The sequence below is a fragment of the Mus musculus genome, chromosome 7, assembly GCF_000001635.26.
Source record: "Mus musculus strain C57BL/6J chromosome 7, GRCm38.p6 C57BL/6J".
Classification (NCBI taxonomy): Eukaryota; Metazoa; Chordata; class Mammalia; order Rodentia; family Muridae; genus Mus; species Mus musculus.
In genome coordinates this window covers 127876857-127892986 of record NC_000073.6, presented here as the reverse complement: position 1 = coordinate 127892986, position 16130 = coordinate 127876857, and the positions used below count along the sequence as shown (strand labels likewise).

Genomic DNA, 16130 nt, shown 5'->3' with positions numbered 1-16130 from the left:
GAGTCAGAGAGGATGGAGGGCCTGCCCGGAAGGAGAGGACACATCATCTCCAGCATGTGTAGTCAGCAAAACCTGGCACATCAGCCCCCATGTCTAGGAAACAAGCTTGAGCCTGCTGCCTACGGATCAGACCTCCTGTCGTAGGAGGGCCTGCCACACACCTGGAGGGCAAACTTGCTGGGAAGGAACTTCTTCCTGTGGTAGAGCTTGAACCCTGCAACTGCCTCACCTATCATCATGGCCAATCTTAACCCTGTGCAGGGCCAGGCTAAGATCCTATTTCTGTTTTTCCTAATGTGGACTAAGCACTTGACATCCCAAGCACTGTCAAAGAACCTGTGTTAACTTAGTAGATAATTACTACCATTGTTTCTGTATTCGTGAGGGAGCTAAAATGCTCTGAGAGTATATGTTTAGTACTGGGGAAGGGTTGGGGGAGGGAGATCTCAGATTAGCACACATCCCATAATTCACATTGCAGGGCTTTCCAAGGTAGGAAAGTGTTCTACCACTGAGCTATACGATAGCCCCTATATCATAATCTGTGTCTGCCTGGGCATTGGCTCGTGTCTTCTCTAAGCTCTGCTCACTGTTGCCTCTGTATCAGGGTCAGGTAATGGTGGAACTAGCCTAAACTGGGAGTCGGAAGGTGAAAAAGGATGTGACCTCAGTGTTCTACCCTCCATCCACACATTTGCCAGAAAGAAGAGCAATGCCCTGCCAGCAAGGAGGCAGACCCAGAGAGAGGATAGGATGAGAGCCACCCCTTTAACACACAGTCCTGCATGTTACCTCTGAAGCAAACTGAGGGGAGTGTATGAAACCTGCCTGGCCTTGGCCTGCAGGAGGCAGGGAAGCTGAGGGGAGTCTGAGGAGTCTGCCACTGCTCCACAGATGATGTTCTCATGCAAGAAGTAGCTGGTCTACAAGTCACCCTTGGCTAAACACTAACAGATTGCTTGCCTTCTTTTTGAAATAGTGTCTTGCTTTAGTCTAGGCTGGCCTTGAACTTGTTAGGCAGCTCAACCTAAACTCAAAAATCTGCCTCAGCCTCGAGGTACTGGAATTACATGTATATACCACTGTATTTAGAAAATTATTTACTATGTGTGAACATCTGCCTGCTTATGTATCCGCACCACATATGTCTGGTGCCTGCCGAGGGTGGAAGAGTGTTGGATCTGGAACTGGAATTACAGGTGTTTGTCAAGCTTTTGTGTGGATTTGGAACTCAAACCTGGGTCCTCTGGAAAGAACAGGTAGTGAAGAGTCAGTAAGCAATCTCTCTGGGGCCCTAAGCATGTTTTTAAAAAGTGTGTCTATGTGCGTGTGGCCGTGCGCTGAATATCATGGTGTGTGTAGAGTTCAGCTTGCAAGGATTCTTTGACATGTTAATCTGAGGAATCAAACCCAGGTAGTTGGGCTTGGTGACAAATGTCTTTGCATGGTCCTGGTGACATGGCTCAACAGGTAAAGACACCTGGCCATGTGCTTTCAAACCCTGGGAACCACGTAGAGGGAGAAACTGCTCACAGGTTGCCCCCTCTCTGGAATAAATAATTGAAACAGTCTTCCTTCCGTCCATTTGAAGGGGCTTTACTATTAGCCTATGTGTATGAGTGTTTTGTCTGCATGTGTGTTTATGTACTATATATGACTGGTGCCTTGGGAGGGCCGAAGACAGTGTCAGATCCCCTGGAACTGGAGTTACAGATCATGGTGTGAACTGCCCTATGGGAGCTGGGAATTAAACCAGGTCGTGCAGTTAATTGTTGCTCCATCTCTCCAGAATCTCCCAGGCACCCTTAAGTAATTAAGTTCTCCAGGTAAGGCACAAACAATTTCATTGTTCAAAATCATTGGAGGAACTAGGATTTGAACTGGAGGAGTATGGCTGGTAAAGAGCCAGAGAGGGGTAAGGGCCACACAACCACTGGCCCCAAGCTAAGCGCTGTTGGCTCCCTTCCAGCCCAGGAAAAGTAACACCTGACTGGAGGCGGAGCAGGGGTGGAGCCAGGGAGACCCAGGTGGCCTTTCTGACAGCCGGAGCACTGAGTGGCCTGGAGCAGCATGAGGCAGAGCTGGAGACCAGAGCTGCTTATTGTGGGAGCTGTGGTCGTGATAGAGGGTAAGTCCTTCAAGTATGAGGGACAGGGAGTGGCATTGTGTGTGTGTGTGGTGGTGGGGAGGCTCCTAAGCCTTCATCTGCCCCAGTAGACTGCAATTTGGTATGTAAGAGATCCTGAGGGGGCTACAGTCTCCCTGTGAATGTCCTTGGTGTGTGTCTTTTGGGGAGGGAGGTGTTCTTGGGGGTGAGGTGCTGAGGGGAGGTAACACAGAGCCTATTGTCAAAATGGCTGTGATTTTCCTGGGCCACGTTACAGCACTTTGGAAGAAGCTGTTAATATATTTAATCTTTACAGTAGTTCTTTAACTTGTGCTACTGTTCGATCTTGGTGAAGAAACAGAAGTACAGAAAAGCTAAATAATGTCCTTGAGACTACAGTCTAATGCCAGGGTTAGAAAGGGTCTGAGATCACTGTCTGAACGTGGATGGTGGATGTTGGGGGGGGGGGGTGTCTGTGTGTGCGTCTTGGTCTTGCCCTCTCTCTTATCCTCTACTTCCAGAAGGACCTCAGGCATGTTCTGGCCTCACTCACTGGAGGCTGTCCACACCAGCTCTGCCTCCGATGTACAGTAGACCTATTTGAGTGAGGCTGTGATGGGTTACAGGCATGACAGGGACCCACTGGAAAAGTAGACAGTTTGATTCATTAGGATGGGGTGGAGTGAGACTCACTTGGGGCCTCCCCCACTTAGGACATGACACAGACCTCTAATCTACCTTCTTAGGCTTCCACAGCTGAAGGGACAATTAGGCTAATGTTCTTCACATACACAGGCCACCTCTCTGACTCAGCGGTAAAGGCAGGAGTTAGGGGTTCGGAAGCCTGGAGGAGGGTTGGCCTACTCCCAAGGTAAACCCGAGGCCTTGTTCCTTGGGCCCAGGAGTGCTGAGCACAGCTGAGAGAATTAATGGCTGTGTACTCTGAATGAGCTCCAATAAAAGCTGCTTTTCCGCCTCATATAAATGTCTTCATTCTGGGAGGGGCTGGTGAGGTAGCCAGTCACAGATATGGACCCAGGGCCTGTCCTTCAATCCATCCCTCCACCCAACCTGGGCCAGGCAGTTACGGCACCCCCACAGCCTGTGTTTCTTTCTTCCTAGGTCTTCAAGCAGCTCAGCGTGGTAAGTGATGAGGACCTGGGCCCCGGGCTGCACTCAAGTATGAGTGAGGGGAAATGGTATTGGCTGCAGTTAGCATGATTCCCTCTTCTCTACAGCATGCGGGCAGCGTGGCCCTGGCCCTCCAGAGCCCCAGGAAGGCAACACATTACCTGGTGAATGGCCCTGGCAGGCCAGTGTGAGGCGACAGGGTGTACACATCTGCAGTGGCTCCTTGGTGGCAGACACTTGGGTCCTCACAGCTGCTCACTGCTTTGAAAAGTGAGTCACACTTTTCAGTCTCTCCGTTTGAGGGTGGATTTGTCCCTGTACCTCAAAATGCTTTCCTGCCTCTACAATAATAAGCATCATTCATGGAAAATGTGCCATGGAGCAGAAACACTGCCAGCTTAACCTTAGCAATCTTTCATGGTAGATGCTTTACAAAGGAATAAATGGAGCCTGAGAGGAGGGAACTGTGATGAAACCCATGTGCTCTTCCCCACGGTGCCATGTCTCCGCTGACTCTCAGCTGTCTGGCCCTTACCCTTCTCCTTTCAGGATGGCCACAGCAGAACTGAGCTCCTGGTCCGTGGTCCTGGGTTCTCTCAAGCAGGAGGGGCAGAGCCCGGGGGCTGAGGAGGTGGGAGTTGCTGCCCTGCAGTTGCCCAAGGCCTATAACCACTATAGCCAGGGATCAGATCTGGCCCTGCTCCAGCTCACCCACCCCACCGTTCAGACAACCCTCTGCTTGCCCCAACCCACCTACCACTTCCCCTTTGGAGCTTCTTGCTGGGCCACTGGCTGGGACCAGAACACCAGTGATGGTAAGTACTATCCTAGACAGAAGTCTAGAGAGGCACTTTGCTTGCCCAGGCTCAAACAGAATCAGTTCCTGACTGTGAGAGGCCCCTGCTCCCATTGTTCCAGGGCTAGACTCAACATTCTCTCCTTTGCCAGTTTCCAGAACCCTACGGAATCTGCGCCTCCGTCTCATCAGCCGCCCCACTTGTAACTGTCTCTACAATCGGTTGCACCAGAGGTTGCTGTCCAACCCAGCAAGACCTGGGATGCTCTGTGGGGGTGCACAGCCTGGGGAACAGGGGCCCTGCCAGGTCTGATGAATACCGGGGGGGGGGACGCAGGGAGGTCTAGTCTAGGGCTGAGGGCCCAGTCCTTAGAGGAGGGTATGGGGCTTGTATTGGGGCTCAGGTGGCTCTGCTTTTGGCTCTTTTTCTGGCTCCAGGGAGATTCTGGGGGACCTGTGATGTGCCGTGAGCCTGATGGACACTGGGTCCAGGTTGGAATCATTAGTTTCACATCAAAATGTGCCCAAGAGGACACCCCTGTGCTGTTGACTGACATGGCAGTACACAGTTCATGGCTGCAGGCCCATGTTCACGAGGCAGCTTTCTTGGTGCAGGCCCCAGGAGTTGTGAAGATGAGCGACGAGAACAGCTGTGTAGGTAGGTATGAGAACGGGTATCAGGACTGGGGTGTACGGGGACACCCAAGCCACATCAAGACTTCCTGAACAGTGGGTGGAAGGGCAAGGAAACAAACTTCAGCTCAGACTCAGCCTAGATGTGGCCAAGCGAGAACCAGGAGATTTGCTAAGGCCCCTTTTAGGATAGAAAGAACCCCACTGGGGCCAGGGAGTTTAAAGATCTGGGTGAAATCTGGCTGGCTTCAGGGGAAAGCTGCAAGTTTCCAGAGCGGAGATTCAGGGAGGTGAGAGAGGGCAGGGCCTGCAATGCAAATTGCATGCAAAGTCATTCCTGGGAAGGAAGCTTGGTTCTGATAGCCAGAGTTTTAGGGCTGGTACAGGCTTGGAGAAGTGCAGATGGGAGGGGGGTTGGGCAGAGCCCTTCCCGGTAAGACTAGATGGATACTGTCAGACATCAGGATTAAAAATTGTCTTTGATTCCCAAGTGGTCTACCTGGCTTGGGTTACAGAGCTCTAGGCTAAGCTCTGTTACTTTGGTTACCTTTGGTAAAGAGGCTGAAAGTCAACTCGGAAAAGGATATATAGGAAGATTTGCTAACTTACAGAAGCACTCAGCACTGAGTGACCACTAAATAAACTGGATGATGTCATTTGCCTGTTTCAGCATGTGGCTCCTTGAGGAGTGCAGGACCCCAGGCAGGAGCGCTCTCTCAGTGGCCCTGGGATGCCAGGCTGAAGCACCACGGGAAGCTGGCTTGTGGTGGAGCTCTGGTATCGGAGGTGGTGGTGCTGACGGCTGCTCACTGCTTTATCGGGTGAGCCTTATGTCTCTCTCCTTTGTGCCCCTTGTCTCAGCTCTATCACTCAGTGCTGCCAACCCTGCCTCTCAACACAGGCGCCAAACCCTAGAGGAATGGAGCGTAGGACTGGGGGCTGGACCAGAGGAATGGGGCCTGAAGCAACTCATTCTGCACGGGGCCTACACCCACCCAGAAGGCGGCTATGATGTGGCCTTCCTGCTGCTGGCTCAGCCTGTGACATTGGGCCCTGGCCTAAGGCCCCTCTGCTTGCCCTATGCTGACCACCACCTGCCTGATGGTGAACATGGCTGGGTTCTTGGGCTGACCCAAAAAGCAGGTACATAGGAACAGGGACCCTGACATCTGTCCACTGAACCTGGAGGCAACTGAAGCATCTAGGCTCTGCCTTTACTTACAGGCATCAACTACCCCCAGACAGTACCTGTGACAGTCCTGGGGCCGATGGCCTGTAGCAGACAGCATGCAGCTCCTGGGGGCACAGGCATCCCCATCCTGCCAGGGATGGTATGCACCACTGTCGTGGGTGAGCCCCCTCACTGTGAGGTGAGTTCAAATTCCCAATCCTTACCCAGCAGACCCTGGCATTCTCTCACCCCGCAGTGCATGAACACACTTTCTGCCAGGCTTGACTGCGAGCCCTGCTTCTCACCGCAGACTAAACCCTTCTGTGCCAGCTAGCCCCCAAACAGTTCCCAAGCCCCTTCTACCTGCTGCAGGAAGTTACCATGTGTAACCTGCTCCCTAACAGGGCCTCTCTGGGGCGCCACTTGTACATGAGATCAGGGGCACATGGTTCCTGGTTGGACTGCACAGCTTTGGAGACACCTGTCAAAGCTCTGCAAAGCCTGCAGTTTTTGCAGCACTCTCTGCCTACGAGGACTGGATCAGCAATCTAGACTGGCAGGTCTACTTCGCTGAGGAGCCAGAGCCTGAGGCTGAGACTGGAAGCTGCTTGGTCAACTCGAGTATGTTCCCTCCTCTTCTTTAGCCTTGGCTCCCACCTAGAGGAAACCCTGCTCTCACTCGTTTTAGCTGCCTGGGGTAGAGGTCAGCAACAGTCAGACCCACATGGACTTTGAAGCAGGGGTCTCAGCTTCTTGGTCTTTTGGTCTCCCACACTCCATAGGGGCCAAGACAGATCTTGCTTCTTCAAAGGAAGTAATAAGGCTATAGGGACGGGGCCAAACTAATTTTCTTCCTCTCCTTCACAGGCCAACCAGCCAGTTGTTGACTGGTGACTCTAGTTTACTCACAGGACGCCAGAAACGCCAGACAACTCCCACGTCAACACCCAGTTCTACACTCCTGCCCCTCCCCTCCCGGTCTTGTGGTTCCCAGCCCTGAGGCAGGTCCAACAGCTGGCTGGCTGGCTGAGAATGAGCCTGCCCAGAGATGCTTTTCATGTGTGCCATGGCCCCGCCCCCAAGTTCTGCTTTCCAACAGAGATGTCTCCAGTATTCCCTAGCCAATCCTTCAGATATAACCACACCAGTAGCTGTTGTGAAAAAAAAAGTTGTTTTTTTTTTCCTTGGGGGTGGGGGGTTTGGGGAGCAATTTCCTTTTTTAAAACTTAAATTGTTACAAAATAGATTTTAGAAAATAAGTTACAAACTATAGTAAAAGGCTCCCCTGTCACAGGCAGCTTTCGCACCAGTGGTTCTCTCTGATCTGCCTCTCCCTGGGTGAGAATCTGGCTCTCTCTGCATTTTGGCAGAGTCTGGCCCTGGAAAATCATGGTGACAAAGGGTTGGGAAGGAGATCCTTCATCCTTCATGGGCACAGACATGAAGACTACCTCATGCCCTTCTTGGGGGAAAAAGCCAGATTAGGGTCCTCTTCGTGGGAAGAGGAGATGGGGATGCCCAAGCAACTCCTGAGCAAAATGAGGAGAGCAAGCCTCTCCCTGCCTGCCCCATCCTTCAGTCAACTGTTCTTTGGAGACCTGTCATTCAGAGGGAGAGACTGAGGTCTGCAGGCCACTGGGGTGAGGGGTTCGGAAGCGAGGCTGTAGAGGAATCCTCTCTGCTTGCTGCTGGTGCCACTGAGGCTCCTGCGGAGAGAAGGAGAGGACACTGAGGGAGGCCTACACCACCTCTCAGCCCTGCAGGCCATCCCTGGCCTGAGAGAGAAGGACAAGAGGCTGACTGAATAGATGGATAAGCATTCAAGCCTTTGCGTCCTGTGTGTGAGGCCCCAGGTCTCACCGTGCCCAGCATCTTTCCCTCACCAAACCAACCAAGCCCAGGAGTCCTAGAACTCCCAGTTAGGTTTGCAGCCTTGGCTAACAGGCCCCTGGCTCATTGTACCTGAAGTTACAGTTCTCAGGAACCATCACCACTATCCTGTCCTTCCCAGTCAAGCTCTGGGCAAGGGCATACCATTTCAGGGACATCACCCTTGGTGGCTGTAGATGGAACAGTTTTCTCTCTAGATGTGGAAGATGAGCTTACAGCCCCATGCCTCCACATCCTTACCCTTCTGCGGGCTGGGTGGAGACCAGCTTACCAGAGATTCACAGTGATAGAGGATGAGAGATAGGAACTAATGACTGTGGCTGCTCAACTGGGCCTGGCTTCAAAGAAACAATTATCTGTGAGTCAATCCTTCAGTTAAAAGGGGTGTGTGGGGGAAATGCTGGCAGAGAGAGTAGTTTGGTTAGCTCCTATAAGATCTGTAGCAGAAGGAGGATAAGATTAACTAAAAGAACGAACACAAAGATGTAGTGCAGCACTCACAGAGGCATCATTTTCAAGAAAAAAAGGCAGAGGGGGCTGCAGAGATGGCTCAGCGGTTAAGAGCACTGACTGCTCTTCTGAAGGTCCTGAGTTCAAATCCCAGCAACCACATGGTGGCTCACAACCATCAGTAATGAGATCTGATGCCCTCTTCCGGTGTGTCTGAAGACAGCTATGGTGTACTTAGATATAATAATAAATAAATCTTAGAAAAAAGAAAAAAAAGAAAAAGAAAAAAGTCAGAGACAAACTATAGGGGGAGGAGACAGAAGAATGAGCATTGGCCAGTGACCCAGCACACAGCTAAGTCAGCAGTAAAGCCATAGAGTGTGCAGTTAGAAGTCACCAACTGAGCAGGAGAGCCCGCCTCTGCCTTGGACCTGCAGACCACTAACTATCTGTATGACAACCCAGGAGTTGGCAATCCTTCACCTTTCTCCTTAGTCCCTGGCTTCTTGCCAACTCTAGGGAAGACCAGAACCTAAACAAGGCCCAGGGTTCCACCCTTTTCCTCTGGAAACTGTCACTGACTAAATCAAGATTCTCAGATGCTCACTGAAAGAAAACAGCCATTCCTCCTTGGTTATATAAGAGTTCACACCGCTGCCCAACCTACCCCAGCACCCATCTCCCTGACTCACACCAGATTCACACCTCAGTGGCTCAAAGGCAGTCAGGCCTTTCAAGCTAGATGGTCAGTCCATGTCCAGGCCTCCTGCCCCTCAGGCTCCACTTGACTCTCTTTTCTGCTTGCTTCCCTTACCTACTCCGGGCCATGCTTTCTCTCCTCTGTGCCCACCTCCTCCTGGATCCTCTCAATCCTCTGCCCAACCACATACCTGAGCTCGACACTGGCCACTCTTCCTGGTGCTGCTGCTGGTGTCGCAGAAAGCTGATTCGGTGGCGGAAGCGGCGAGGACAATGAGAACAGGTGAATGGTCCCTCCTGGGGTGCATGGACCCGTCCATGGCCCTGAAGCCGGGCAGCGGTTCTGAAAGCCTTGCCACAGATGTTGCAGCTGTAGCGCTTGGGGTCCGTGTGGGTCCGACTGTGGTTCTTGAGAGACAGCAGGTTAGGCAGAAGTTTGGGACACAGGGAACAGGGGTAGAGTCCAATGGTGTGGGCCTTCTGGTGGTTCAGCAGGCTACCGGCATGGCGGTATGAACGCCCACACTGAGCACAGCAAAAGGGACGCTCCTTGTCTTCAGCTGCTGGGAAATGTATTCCTTGTCCTCCGTTAGCTGGCACCCCATTCTCCTCTGGGTCTCCAGGAAGTTCTGATGGGGCCTCCTGAGCTTTCCCTGGACCAGGAGGACCCACCTCTGCCATCCCAGCCTGTGGACCTCTGGTCTTCTCCATCTGACCTGACATCTGACTGTGCTCAACAGCATGAGTCTTCATGTGTGTGGCCAGTTCACTGTGGGACTCACACACTTTGCTACAATTACTACAAGCAAAGCGCTGGGCAGTAGTGTGGTTGTGGATCTCAGTGGTCACAGGATTCAAGAACTCTTTGGAACAGAGCAGACAAATGTGACAGTCTTTCCCATTAATGCTGGGGTTCAAGAGGCCATCAGGTTGGCAGTAGGCCTTGCCACACTGGCTGCAGCAGTGGCTTTCTGGTTGGAGTTGAGAGCCGCTGTCAGCACCTTTCCAACTATCCCTGTATCTTAGAGTAGGACCATTGGACTGGCTCTCAGAGAGGTGACAAGGATTCCTGGAGACAGTGTCTTCCAACTTGCCTTCTGGCTTGGTTAACTGATCCTGAAGAACCCAGGCACCATTGTGGTTCATTTGTCCTCTGTCTCCTTGACTCCCATCTACTTTCCCCACCTGCTGTGTGGATTCTGTGCCTCCTGAACACGCTGGGCTACTGGGACTCTGACTGTGTCCCCCAGGCCTCTTGGTTTCATGTTCCACCTGCAGTACCTCAGTACCATCTGACCTGCCCTCCAGTCCCCAGTCATCAAGGTTCTCCTCACTGCCTTCTGTAGCATGTTGGCCTCCCTGGCCACTGGCTACCTCTAGTTTGGTGTCCTCATGCTCCTGTAGATGCTGCTCTAGAGATCCCTGGCCAGAAAAGCCACAGCCACATAGGGTACAACGTACAGCTGCTGCCCTCTGGGGACATCCTGACTGTCGCCGCTGTTGACTATCAGAATGTACCCTCTGATGGTCTTTCAGGGCTGTGCGGTTGGAATAGGTCTTAAAACAGAAAGGGCAGCTGTAACGGCTGGCCTCAGGGTTGCACTGGTGGTTCATGAGACTGCCAGCATGGCGGTAAGTCCGGCCACACTGCCCACATCTGAAAGGCCGGTCCTCACGAGTCAGTTTCTGGGTGCCCCTACTCCTGCGTCGCTCAGCATGGACTCGCTGGTGGTTGGCCAGCTGCTTTCGCAGGCGAAAGGCTTTCCCACACTCACTGCAGCGGAACTGTCGAGGGTCTGCATGGATGCGCCGGTGGTTCTTGAGTGACATGAGGTTTGAGAAACCCTTGGAGCAGGCCTGGCAGCCAAAGTGGCCAGTCTGGTGGCTCTGCCGGTGATTGATAAGGCTGCCAGCATGCTTGTAGGTGCGGCCACACACTTCACAGCTAAAGGGCCGCTCCGAGGTGACCTCAGTCTGACAGCCTGTCTCCAACTCCTGCTCCAGCTCCTCTTCCTTTACAGCGGTCCCCTCCCACACTTCTTCTTTGACACCTGCCAGCTCCTCCAAGGGCTCCACTTTAAGCTCTTCCTGGAGTTGCCCTATGACAGCCTGCTCCTGCCCTGCCTCTGCTGCATTCTGGGGCTCACTGCAGCCTCCTGCTTCTGAGATGGGCCCCATTTGGGGCTCTGAGCCTTTGCAGCGAGGGTGATTCCGCAGATGATTCCGGTAGGCAGCCAGATTGGGGTAGCAGCGGGAACAGACAGGACAGATGAAATCACCTGTCTGGTGGATCTTTCGGTGGTTTACCAAGCTGCCTCCGTGGCGATAGGTCTTGCCACACTGGTTACATTGGAAAGGGCGAGGGTGGGACTCCAGAAAGCTTTCACCAGCCTGCATGCAAAGGCTGTCTGCAACTGTGCCACCTACTCCCTCTTCAGACTTTATGTCCCCACCTTCTTCTGAGACGGAGGTCACTGTGCCCTCAAAGCCATGATCTGCAACCATTTCTGTTGCATCACCTGCTCCTTCCAAATGGCTAGGAACATTCTCTGTCCTATTGCTAGAACTTTGACTTTGGTGGTGACGCTCCAGGCTCCCCAGGTCATCATAGGTCTGACCACAGCAACCACAAATATGACCATAACCTGCTCCATCTAGAGCTTCCACCTCACGCTGCAGTTGATTCAGCAGCTCTGCTTCTGAGAGTTGCAGGGGAGGACTATGGGTAGAGGCTGTTTCTGCTGTGCCTTCCTCCTCTTCTTCTGAGCCCTCAGTCATGGCAGAAGCTCCATGAGCCTGGCGCAGATGACGCCTGTAGCCAGTCCTCCCAGGAAAGATCATACCGCACAGGCAGCAGAGGAAGGGCTGTGCTGAGGCTACCTCTCCTGGCCGATGGGTCTGGAAGTGACTTCGAAGGGCAGGCAGAGAATCAAATTCCTTTGGACAGAGAGAGCATTGATAGATGCCTGGAGGGTGGCAGGACCTATGGCTCAACAGGCCAGCAGCATGGGAGAAAGAATCTCCACAGTCAGAACAGGTGTGAGTGGCTGCGGCCTTCCAGACAGTGTCAGCGTCAGCAGGGTGGGAGGAGGAGTCAGAGTGGCAGATGCCCCTCTTCCGGTCACTGTCCATCCCAGGGAGGCCACCACAGAAGCCAGTTTCATTGCACTCATCACCTGGGGTGCCTAGGTCGTCAAGGAAACAGGCCTCTCTCTCTTCTAGTCCTTCCTCAGTGCCCTCTTTATCACCCAGAAAACAGGCTTCCTCCCTTTTAAGCACACATTCGTTGCCTCTAGATCCAGCCTGCAAACAGTCCCCATCCCTTTCCAGGTTGTCTTCAGTTTCACAAGGACTTTCTCCCAAAGGATCTTGGGAAGAATCTGGGTCCTCGTCGTTTTCCAGCTTCAGGGTCCAGGCGCCCCCAGGTGGGAGCGTGGCTACTTCCCCTGTACCACTATCTTGCTTCTGCCGCCTTCTGTTCCACTGCCGACTGTGACGCCGTAAATGGCTTTTCATCGCAGCCATGGTATGGAAATGCTTGGCACAGGCCCCACAACTGAAGTCTCCTGTCTGATGGGTCTGCCTATGGTTAATAAGGCTGCCTGAGTGGCGATAGCTCTTGCCACAGTCTTGGCAAGCAAATGTTCTAGTTGGTGACACCGTGCTGTCTGTCCTGCTTTTTTCTCCTTCCCTGTGGGTCACGCTATGATGTTCGAGACTTTTGAGATCTTCAAACAACATTCCACAAATGCTACACACCTGTGGCACTGTCCTATCTGCCATTGAGGGGTTACTGGTGGCCTCTTCTTCACGTTTGCATGCATGTTCCTCATCTCCGTGGAATGCTGCTTCCATTCCCACTGGATCATGTTGTTCTTTCTTGACAGGGCTGGGTGAACCTTCAGTCCCTGGATCTGTACTTCGGCGTGTAGCCTTGCAATGTACCCGCACATGGTTGCGCAGAGCCATAAGGTTGGGGTATTTTCGAGGACAAAGTGAACACTGGTACTCTCCTGTCCGGTGGCTGTGGCGGTGGTTCACCAGGCTCCCTCTGTGGCGGTAAGCCCGACCACACTCATTACACTTATAGGGACGATGGTCCAGGCTGGCAGTGGGGACCTCGTCCACTTTTGGAGTATTCTCGGCTGACGTAAGAGCAGTTGAGGACACTGATGACTGACCACCTTCCCCAGCTCCTTGCCGGGGTCTATGATGAGCACGAATATGGTTTTTCAGAGCAGCTGCATTGAATAGCTGCTTGGAACAAATGGAACAGGGGTAGATACCTGTTTGGTGGCTTTTTCGATGGTTGATGAGACTACCTGCATGACGGTAGGTACGGCCACAGTCTCCACAACAGAAAGGTCGATATTCCTCTGAGCCGCCATCTTCTAGCTGTCCAGAAGAGCTGAGCTCCCCAGAACCATTCAACATCCCTGTTTTAGATAGCTGACCCCAACTCCTCTCATCTGCGTGTCCATTTGTGGTAGGCATCTCTTTGTCTTCCCATGGTTGTTCCTGCTTTAGCCCCTCATGGGACTGCTGATGTTCCAGCAGATCCCTGGGGAGCCGAAAGGCACGGGGGCAGTGAGGACAGTGGTAAGGCCGATACTGGGCATGGAGTCTCGAGTGGTTCTTCAGGGCCATGAGGTTAGAGAACTCCTTGAAACAGATGGAACAAGGGTAGATGCCCAGAGTGTGACTCTGGCGGTGGTTGGTGAGGCTCCCGGCATGCTTATAGGTCTTCCCGCACTCACTGCACCTGTACTTTCGCTCCCCCTCAGTAGGAAGAGGCTCAGTGGGCTCCTGGGCCTCTGTGAAGTTCACTACTGATTCAGCCAAATACTGTTCCAAATTGCTAAGAAGGTTGCTCGCTGGAGTGGGGAGTGGTGATGCTCCTTCGGAACTGACGGCGGGCACCCAGTCCGCCGTACCTCCTTTAGAATCTGGCTGCATTTCTAAGCCTTGTCTTTGTTTGGTAGGTGGATCTTCCCACGTCCCTGACGCTGCCCTGGGGTCAGCTCCAGATTCCCAGTCATGTGTCTCTCGTACCAACTTCGTCTGATTTTCCCAGCCTTCCCCAGATCCAAGCCTCTGACCCCAGGAGTCAGTAGCCATGGTCTCACTCCCAAGGTGTGGAGCGGTTTCCATGGCATGTGGAGGCCCGTGCCTTCGGTGGCTCTCAGGAGCATGAGTCCTCATATGGCTCTGGAGGGCCAAGCGATTAGAAAAATCCTTGCCACAGGTGGTACAGGGGAAAAAAAGAGTCTCATGGTTCCTCTGATGGTTGGCCAAGTTCTCCGGGTGACTGCCATAGGGGTGAGGGATGCCATCGGCTTCCTCCCCGTCCTGCTTAGCAGATGAATGGCGCAGTTCTCGATGCCGTGCCAGTTCTGGGAGGTTAGGAAAGTGGCGCTGACAGTCAGAGCAACTGAATGAGAGGGGCATGTCCTCCATGAGGCAAAGCGGTAGAAAACCCCTGGAGGCTCAGGAGGGACAGACAGGTGGCAGCAGCATTCTCTCTGCAGAAGGGCTGAGGCCTAGAAAGGGGGGACAGTAGTCAGAAGGAAGGATCGAGTCAGTTTTGTTTCTTGGTTACTAAAGCAAGTCGCAAAGAGGTTCCCCAAACATCCATGCCAAGGGACCCGCTCTCTCTTAGGTCTGGAGGTTCAGAAAGCCTCGCTATGCACAAACTCCTAGAAATGTTCCCCCAGGTTTAAGTCATCTCTAGAGCCTGAGAGAAATAAGGAAAATAAAATCTGGAGCCTAGACAGACTGATTTTGTTTTTTAGGTTATATATAATGGATCTTATTGATCTTCAGACTGTGCACTCTATCATTCTGACAACCTAACAAAAATCTATGAGGTGTGTGTTTGTTTTTGTAACAACGAACCAGAACTATTTGCTTTTGAGATATGGTCTCAGCTCACTGTAAAGTTCAAGCTGCTCTGGGATTCCCTCAGTCGCCCAAACTAGTTTCACACTTATGAATTTTCCTACCTCAGACTCCTGAGAGTTGAGATTGAAGGAGACAGCCACGACTGTTGGGCAGGCCTTACACAGACGTGCAACCTTTCTTTCTTCACTCTTCAGCTAAACCGAGTGGTCTGAAAAGAATGGCAGAGCAGCTGCTTTCTTCAGTGGTCACCTATGTGTTGTAGAAGGTAGAGGCCCTCTTAGGGACGAACCTGGCTTCAGTGGTCACCTATGTGTTGTAGAAGGTAGAGGCCCTCTTAGGGATGAACCTGGCCTTTTCAGCATCACACTGTTTCCCTGTTAGGCGTTAGTTTTACTTCCTTTAAGTACATTTAATCCCATTCCATTTCAGGTTGAAAGTTCATTTTATTCTCTGCCTTTTCTATCCCCTACCTACCTTACCTTGCTGTCTCCAACACTTTTCATTCCCTCTTCTACTTTTTCTCTAAATTATGATAGCAACTCAGGCTGGACAGTACCATGGGCCAAGCACTGCTGTTACACAAGTGTATTTGGGGTGGGTGGGTGGCATTTCAGACAGGGTCTTACTATGTAGCCCTCGCTTCCCAAACTGGGACTAGAATCATGCGACACTATGATAAGCTTGTAAGTACATTTACACCACTAAATCCAAAGCCGTGTTACCTCGTTTTTTTACATAAACTCACTTCAAGAGGCAACCTTCATTCCAAAACCAGCAGCAGCTATTCATTTCTGCCACATCATCTGGCCTTTCTCCGGGGCTGACTAGTCTCCTGGGACCCTAGCACAACTATTTCTAATCTCACCAGCTGAGCCTGGTCCCAGAATTCTCACTTCTCAAAACTCCTTCACTCGAGTCCCCTTTTCCTAACCAACCACCATCACATTCCTGTAGAGTCACTCGTCTTTTCTGCCAATTTCTTCTCTAGATCCCTACCTCGCACCAGGAGTGCCTTCTGGTTCCCGCCGCCGGCGCGTCCGTTGGAGGTCGTGAACGGGAGCGCGCCTGCGCACTGGGACCCTTACCCTAACTGCAGCCGCGAGCCATAAGTGGTGGCTGGTGCGAGAGTTCTCGAGCCCATACACACGCACACTCAGCCAGGGTACCCGGGAGTGGTAGCTGAGGGAAAGGTGCGGGAGAGAGGAGGAGGTAGAGGGAGCAGGGACAGCTGGTATGAACCCAGAGTCTAGCCCAGTTCCGCGGACACTTCCTATTGTTACCAGGAACCAGGAAGTGTCCTAGATGCTAATGCTTCCCCGCGAAACTTCCGCCTGGGAACACTTCCTGTCCCT

At 52.5% G+C, this 16130-nt stretch overlaps 2 protein-coding genes across 9 annotated transcripts; one reads left to right on the top strand and one right to left on the bottom strand.

Annotated features, from left to right (window-relative positions):
* The first annotated feature begins 21 nt into the window (after nt 1–21).
* Prss53 (protease, serine 53) lies at nt 22–7543 on the top strand. 3 transcript variants are annotated; one of them, XM_017322318.2, is made up of 12 exons: nt 22–1826; nt 1970–2128; nt 3230–3250; nt 3346–3508; nt 3788–4053; nt 4187–4341; nt 4473–4692; nt 5338–5488; nt 5569–5810; nt 5892–6037; nt 6243–6459; nt 6706–7135. In XM_017322318.2, the coding sequence occupies exons 2-12, from the start codon at nt 2071–2073 to the stop codon at nt 6723–6725; spliced, it is 1659 nt and encodes a 552-aa protein (XP_017177807.1). In that variant the 5' UTR covers nt 22–1826; nt 1970–2070; the 3' UTR covers nt 6726–7135. The 3 variants fall into 3 exon arrangements, 2 of the variants coding, with proteins under 2 accessions (XP_017177807.1, NP_001074737.1); NM_001081268.1 differs by lacking the exon at nt 22–1826 and having other exon boundaries at nt 2017–2128; nt 6706–7543; XR_003946495.1 differs by lacking the exon at nt 6706–7135 and having other exon boundaries at nt 22–2128; nt 5873–6037; nt 6243–6425.
* Zfp646 (zinc finger protein 646) lies at nt 6991–16073 on the bottom strand. Of its 6 annotated transcripts, none has more exons than XM_030242538.1 (4): nt 15864–15949; nt 14880–15084; nt 9069–14417; nt 6991–7544 (listed from the first exon to the last, which is right to left on the bottom strand). In XM_030242538.1, exons 3-4 carry the CDS (start codon nt 14332–14334, stop codon nt 7444–7446), a joined length of 5367 nt encoding a protein of 1788 aa, XP_030098398.1. In that variant the 5' UTR covers nt 14335–14417; nt 14880–15084; nt 15864–15949; the 3' UTR covers nt 6991–7443. The 6 variants fall into 6 exon arrangements, with proteins under 6 accessions (XP_030098398.1, XP_017177704.1, XP_017177705.1 ...); XM_017322215.2 differs by having other exon boundaries at nt 15775–15874; XM_017322216.2 differs by having other exon boundaries at nt 14880–15027; nt 15775–15874.
* Between the last annotated feature and the right edge of the window lie 57 nt (nt 16074–16130).

Bases quoted from the DNA above. Each gene is read 5' to 3' on its own strand.
- Prss53 (NM_001081268.1), top strand. From the start codon at position 2,071: ATGAGGCAGAGCTGGAGACCAGAGCTGCTTATTGTGGGAGCTGTGGTC. The intron at 3,251-3,345 runs GTAAGTGATGAG...TCTTCTCTACAG, and splicing joins TCTTCAAGCAGCTCAGCGTG to CATGCGGGCAGCGTGGCCCT. The intron at 4,693-5,337 runs GTAGGTATGAGA...TGCCTGTTTCAG, and splicing joins CGACGAGAACAGCTGTGTAG to CATGTGGCTCCTTGAGGAGT.
- Zfp646 (XM_006507757.4), bottom strand. From the start codon at position 14,334: ATGGAGGACATGCCCCTCTCATTCAGTTGCTCTGACTGTCAGCGCCAC. The intron at 7,545-9,068 runs GTATGTGGTTGG...TTCTCTCCGCAG, and splicing joins GTGGCCAGTGTCGAGCTCAG to GAGCCTCAGTGGCACCAGCA.